This window comes from Zonotrichia albicollis, chromosome 9, assembly GCF_047830755.1.
Source record: "Zonotrichia albicollis isolate bZonAlb1 chromosome 9, bZonAlb1.hap1, whole genome shotgun sequence".
NCBI classification, from domain to species: Eukaryota; Metazoa; Chordata; class Aves; order Passeriformes; family Passerellidae; genus Zonotrichia; species Zonotrichia albicollis.
In genome coordinates this window covers 40,748,191-40,754,963 of record NC_133827.1, presented here as the reverse complement: position 1 = coordinate 40,754,963, position 6,773 = coordinate 40,748,191, and the positions used below count along the sequence as shown (strand labels likewise).

At 44.0% G+C, this 6,773-nt stretch overlaps 1 protein-coding gene across 1 annotated transcript; it reads left to right on the top strand.

Moving 5' to 3' along the window:
- The first annotated feature begins 617 nt into the window (after window positions 1-617).
- Window positions 618-5,590, top strand: LOC141730052 (uncharacterized). The gene is made up of 6 exons (XM_074546695.1): window positions 618-1,357; window positions 2,015-2,122; window positions 2,234-2,275; window positions 2,399-2,629; window positions 4,752-4,771; window positions 4,912-5,590. Exons 1-6 carry the CDS (start codon window positions 974-976, stop codon window positions 5,588-5,590), a joined length of 1,464 nt encoding a protein of 487 aa, XP_074402796.1. The 5' UTR covers window positions 618-973.
- Window positions 5,591-6,773: the final 1,183 nt, after the last annotated feature.

Below are 6,773 nucleotides of genomic sequence, written 5' to 3'. Positions count from 1 at the left end.
AGTTTGACAGCAAAAATCCCAGTGACTTCATGGCAGTCCCAATGCACAGAAAAGCTTTCTGCAGCCTTTTGGGGCAGCTGAGAATGGCCACCAAAAATAGGAGACCATATTGGAATATTGGTTGATTATTCCAAATATTTCTGCAAAATCAACCATTCGGGCAGGTTTTCACAAACATTCACTAGTGAGGGGTTGTCATTAGAGAATCAGAGAATCGTGGAATGGTTTAGGCTGGAAAATATCTCAAAGTTCCTTCAGTCCAACATCCCCAGCCCTGCCAAGGCCACCCCTGAGCCCTGTCCCCAAGTGCCACCTCCCCAGGGCTCTAAATCCCCCTGGGGATGGGCACTGCCCTGGGCAGCCCCTTCCAGCCCTTCCCATGAAGGAATATTCCCTGATATCCAACACGAACTCCTCTGGTGAAACCTGAAGCTGTTTCTTCTTGTTCTGTCATTTTTTTCCTTGAGAAGAAAGCAGGATAAAGAATAGAAATGGGAAAGCTGGAGAGAGATGATTTCCGAGGGATGCAGTGACAGAACAGAGAGGGAATGGCTCAAAACTGAGAGAGGAGGATGTTTAGGTGGGATTTTGGGAAGGGATTCCTGGCTGAGAGGGAGGGGAGGCCCTGGGATGGATTCCCAGAGCAGCTGTGGCTGCCCTGGATCCCTGCGGTGCCCAATGCCAGGCTGGCACAGCGGAATCCCTGCCATGGGAATGAGAGGCTCTTTAAGGTCCCTTCCACCCAAACCATCCCATCATGCTGTGATTCCATGGAAGTTTATCGCACTGAGCCGAGCCCACCCCACATTTCTGGAAGCCCTCAGTGCAGAGCCCGGGAAGGGGCTCCAGCTGTGCCCGCCCCAGCGCCGGGCGGGATTCCCGGCCCCGCCGCTCTCGGGATGAGCCCGGGGGGAAATCCCGCGGCTGCCGCGCCTCTATAAGAGCTGTCCCGGCGGGGACGGACGGCAGCGAGATGGAGCGGAGCGGCAGCGGCGAGAACGGAATGGAGAGAACCGGGAACGGCACCGGGAATAACTCCGGGAACGGCACCGGGAATGGCAGCGGGAGCGGGCGGGCAGCGCCGCCTGGCGGCCACGGGCTGGCATTGCTGTGCCTGGCGCTGCTGCTGCTGCTGCTGCCCCCGGCCCGGGCCCGGCCCACCGCGGTGCGGGCACTGACCGACCCTGACCGGGCACTGACCAGCACGGAACGGGCACTGACCAGCACGGAACGGGCACTGACCGAACCGGACCGGGCACTGACCAGCACGGAACGGGCACTGACCGAACCGGACCGGTGCCTCAACCGCTCCCGGCAGCTCCTGGAGGCCGCCAACGCCGCCCCGCAGCGGCTGAAGGTGCGCGGGGAACGGGACGGGGAGGATGTGGCGGGCTGGGATGGGGTAGGGATGTACCCAAGAGGGCAGGGATGGACATTGGTGACACCCAGGAGGGCAGGGATGGGGCAGTGGTGACACCAAGCATGGCAGGGATGGGGCAGTGGTGACACCCAGCATGGCAGGGATGGGACAGTGGTGACACCCAACATGGCAGGGATGGGACATTGGTGACACCCAGGAGGGCAGGGATGCGACAGTGGTGACACCAGCATGGCAGGGATGGACATTGGTGACACCCAGGAGGGCAGGGATGGGACATTGGTGACACCAAACCTGGAAATGCCAGAGCAGTTTTGGTCCCCAGGATGGCAGGGATGATCCCAGGAGGGCAGGGATGTCCCCAAGATCTCAGTTTTGGTCCCCAGGATGTCAGAGATGGTCCCCAGGACACAGTGGTGGCCCCAGGATGTCAGAGATGGTCCCCAAACCATTTCCTGTATTTCATATTTAACCACGCTCCCCACCAAACCTCATTGCTGGGGTTCATCCGAGCACAGATACATGAAATTGTGTCTGTGTATCAACTTGTGTCTGTTTGCAGATAAATGTATAAAAAATAGAGAAATTGCCTCATGAAGCTGCCAAGGACCCTTTTTAATTCATTTTTCGCCCCAGGAATCCAACACGCTGGGGTTTGAATGCAGCCTGGAGGAGGTGGATCTGCACGACATCACTGAGAACCAGCTCAACACCCTCCGAGCCTGCACAGCTGCAGATCCAGGGGTAAAACACACAGAAATCACTGATAACACTTCAATTTCGCCTCATGGCTTCGTGGAGTTATCATCCACACTCCCACTAAATCCCAAATCTTAATTCTTGTTCTATTTGCAGCCTGGAAATTGCCCAGTCCTGGAAAAATCAACTTTTGACGAGGTAAATAGAAATTCCCCAAAAAACCTCCTTCTTTTTATCGTTGTATGTTAAAAGGAGCAGCAGATTCGCACATTCCCTGACAATTCTATTTATTTCCTGATGATTCTATTTGTTTTTGCCCAGGGAAAATGCCTGCAGGGCATCTCTGAGGACGTGAGAGCCTACAGGGCACAGCTGAGGAGCCTCCCTGACCCGCAGCTGCTGGCAGCCCTCGATGGGATGATGGAGGTGAGGATTCCTGCCCCCCACAGACCCCAAAATTCAGCAATTGGGGAAGGAAAATCTCCATTTCTCCCCCAAATATTGAAATCTAACAGAGCTGGTGCACCAGGTGTGACACAGGATGGATTACAGGTTGATAAACCCGATTTTAGCCTCAGTCTATAAATCATTAAATGTTTGAAGTTTCGCCTTATTAAGGATTAGATTCAATATATCAAATTTTAGCCTCAGTCTATTAATGCAATCATAAAATATTTCAAAATTTACCTCAATATTTCCAATTTGACTCTCACTCCATTCAGGCTAAAATAAATATTTCAAAATGTACCCTATTAATGCTATCATTAAATGTTTGAAGTTTCGCCTTATTAAGGATTAGATTCAATATATCAAATTTTAGCCTCAGTCTATTAATGCAATCGTAAAATATTTCAAAATTTACCTCAATATTTCCAATTTGACCCTCACTCCATTCAGGCTAAAATAAATATTTCAAAATGTACCCTATTAATGCTATCATTAAATGTTTGAAGTTTCGCCTTATTAAGGATTAGATTCAATATATCAAATTTTAGCCTCAGTCTATTAATGCAATCATAAAATATTTCAAGATTTACCTCAATATTTCCAATTTGACCCTCACTCCATTCAGGCTAAAATAAATATTTCAAAATGTACCCTATTAATGCTATCATTACATTTTTCAAATTTCATCCTGAGTCCTTTAGTGCTATCATTGAATCCTTCAAAATGTATCCTATTAATGACAAATTAAATATTTCCAATTTCCCCCTCACTCTATTGATAAATTAAATAACCCAATTTTTTCCCTCACTCTATTCATGAGAAATTAAATATCCCAACTTTTCCCTTTTAGTGATAATTTAAACATCACAAATTTTTCCCTTTTAATAATTTAAACAACTTAAATTTGTCTCTCAATCTATTTATGACAAATTAAATATCCCAAATTCTTCCTTCACTTTATTCACGATCAATTAAATATCCCAAATTTGTCCCTTTTAATGATAATTTAAACATCCCAAATTTTTCTCTCAGTCTATTTATGACAGGTTAAATATCTCAAAATTTTCCCTCACTGTATTCACGATAAACATCCCAAATTTTTCCCTTTTAATGACAATTTAAACATCCCAAATTCTTCCCTCACTCTATTGACCATAAATTTAATATCCCAATTTTTCCCTGTTAATAATAATTTTAACATCCCAAATTTTACCCTTTTAATGACAATTTAAACATCCCAAATTTGTCTCTCAATCTATTTATGACAAATTAAATATCCCAAATTCTTCCTTTACTCTAATCACGATAAATTAACCATCTCAAATTTTTCCCTTTAAGTGATAATTTAAACATCCCAAATTTTTCCCTTTTAATAATTTAAACAACCCAAATTCTTCCCTCACTCTATTCACGATAAAGATCCCAAATTTTTCCCCTTTAGTGATAATTTAAAACATCTCAAATTTTTCTCTCAGTCTACTTATGACAAATTAAATATCCCAAACTCTTCCCTCACTCTATTCACCATAAATTTAATATCCCAATTTTTCCCTGTTAATAATAATTTTAACATCCCAAATTTTACCCTTTTAATGACAATTTAAACATCCCAAATTTGTCTCTCAACCTATTTATGACAAATCGAATATCCCAAATTTTTCTCTCACTCTATTCACAATAAATATCCCAAATTTTTCCCTATTAGTGATAAATAAACCATCCTAAATTTTCCCTCACTGTATTTATGACAAATATCCCAAATTTTTCTCTCACTCTATTCACGACAAATATCCCAAATTTTTCCCTATTAGTGATAAATAAACCATCCTAAATTCTTCCCTCACTCTATTTATGACAAATATCCCAAATTCTTCCCTCACTCTATTCACCATAAATTAAATATCCCAAAGTTTTCCCTTTAAATGATAATTTAAACATCCCAAATTTTTCTCTCAGTCTATTTATGACAGATTAAACATCTCAAAATTTTCCCTCACTGTATTCACGATAAATATCCCAAATTTTTCCCTTTTAATGACAATTTAAACATCCCAAATTCTTCCTTCACTCTATTCACCATAAATTAAATATCCCAAACTTTTCCCTGTTAATGATACATTAACCATCCCAAACATTTCCCTTACGTCCCACTCTTGCCGCTCATCCCTGAGGGGGTGAAAATCCCGGGAATTTTGGGGTTTTTAAGGCGTTTTCCAACCCCCTGCAGGCCCTGGGCAGCAGCACCGGGCAGGTTCCGGAGGCACCGCTGGCATCGGGACCATTGGGATCAATGGGATCATCGGGATCATCGGGATCAATGGGATCATCGGGATCATCGGGATTATTGGGATCAATGGGATCAATGGGATCATCGGGATTGGGATCAGTGGGATCATCGGGATTGGGATCAATGGGATCATCGGGACCATCGGGATTGGGATCAATGGGATCAAAGGGATCATCGGGATTGGGATCAATGGGATCATCGGGATTGGGATCAATGGGATCACTGGGACAATCGGGGCCATTGGGATCATCAGGATCAATGGGATCAATGGGATCATCGGGATTGGGATCAATGGGATCACTGGGACAATCGGGGACATTGGGATCATCGGGACCATCAAGACCATTGGGATTGGGATCACTGGGACCATCAGGGCCATTGGGATCAATGGGACCATTGGGGCCATCGGGGCCATTGGGATCAATGGGACCATCGGGGCCATCAGGATCAGTGGGATCACTGGGACCATTGGGATCATCGGGATCAATGGGACCATCGGGACCATCAAGACCATCGGGATTGGGATCAATGGGACCATCGGGACCATCGGGGCCATCGGGATCAGTGGGACCATCGGGACCATCGGGGCCATCGGGATCAATGGGATCACTGGGACCATCGGGAGCGCTGGGATCGGCGCCGTTCGCGGCGCGCCTGCGGCTCTGCGCCACACTCCAGGCCCTGCGCATCCGCAGCGTCACCATCTCCAGGGTGCTGAGCTTCCTCAGCTCCCCCTGACCCCACACCCAGCGCCCCCACAATCCCCACAGCTGTGGTAAATTCCCAGCTTTGGGATTTAAGCTGCACCTGAGCACCAAAACGTTCCCGACTCCGATTTATCCGTATTTGCTCTGCTGATTGCTCAGGAACCCAGAGCTGCTCACGATAATTCCTCTTCTTGGGGATCCCTTCCAACTCAGGATATTCTATTCCATGTTTTATTTGGGGTGACATCCCATTCTGCTCCCTGATTTTTATGACGATATTCCTTGATTTGTGATTCCATTCTATTTCATGATTTTTGATGGTATTCCTTCATTTATGATGGTATTCCTTCATTCATGATGATATTCCATTCTATTCCATTTTATGATGACATTCCTTGATTTATTTGAGATTCCATTCTATTTCATCATTTATTTATGGTGATATTCCTTGATCTGAGATTCCACTCTATTTCATCATTTATTTATGGTGATATTCCTTGATTTGAGATTCCACTCTATTTCATCATTTATTTATGGTGATATTCCTTAATTGATTCGAGATTCCATTCTATTTCATCATTTATTTATGGGGATATTCCTTGATTTGAGATTCCACTCTATTTCATTATTTATTTATTATGGTATTCCTGGATTTATTTATGATATTCCATTCTATTCCCTGATTTATTTATTACTATATTCCTTGGTTTATTTATTATTATATTACTTGATTTATTTATGATTATAATCCCTGATTTATTTATGATGATATTCATTCATTTGCAATGATATTCCATTCTATTCCTTGATTTATTTATGATGATATTCCTTGATTTATTTATGATTCTACTCTCTGATTTATTTATGATGATATTCCTGGATTTATTTATGATATTCCATTCTATCCCCTGATTTATTTATGATGATATTCTATTCTAGCCCGTGATTTATTTTTGATATTCCCAAAATAATATTGATATTATTTTGATATTTATTCTATTTATTGCCCAATAAAATCAAGGTTTCCTTCAAAACCAGGGTGATTTTTTTGTTCCTTGGGATCCACCATGAATCCTTTGCAATCCTTTGGATATTGCTGCCATGGGAAGGCAGCTCCCTGTAATTGGCTTCAAAATCCAAATTTCCCTCTTGGAAACACCTGGGATGGGGAAGGTGTCCCTGTCCCTGGCAGGGGTTGGAATGGGATGGGAGATTTTGGGATTTCCATCCCAAAAAACCCCTCGGATGCACTTGG

Coding starts and splice junctions, on each gene's coding strand:
- LOC141730052 (XM_074546695.1), top strand. CDS start 974: ATGGAGCGGAGCGGCAGCGGCGAGAACGGAATGGAGAGAACCGGGAAC. Junction 2,630..4,751: donor TGACACAGGATGGATTACAG/GTTGATAAACCC, acceptor AACCCCCTGCAG/GCCCTGGGCAGCAGCACCGG. Junction 4,772..4,911: donor GCCCTGGGCAGCAGCACCGG/GCAGGTTCCGGA, acceptor GATTGGGATCAG/TGGGATCATCGGGATTGGGA.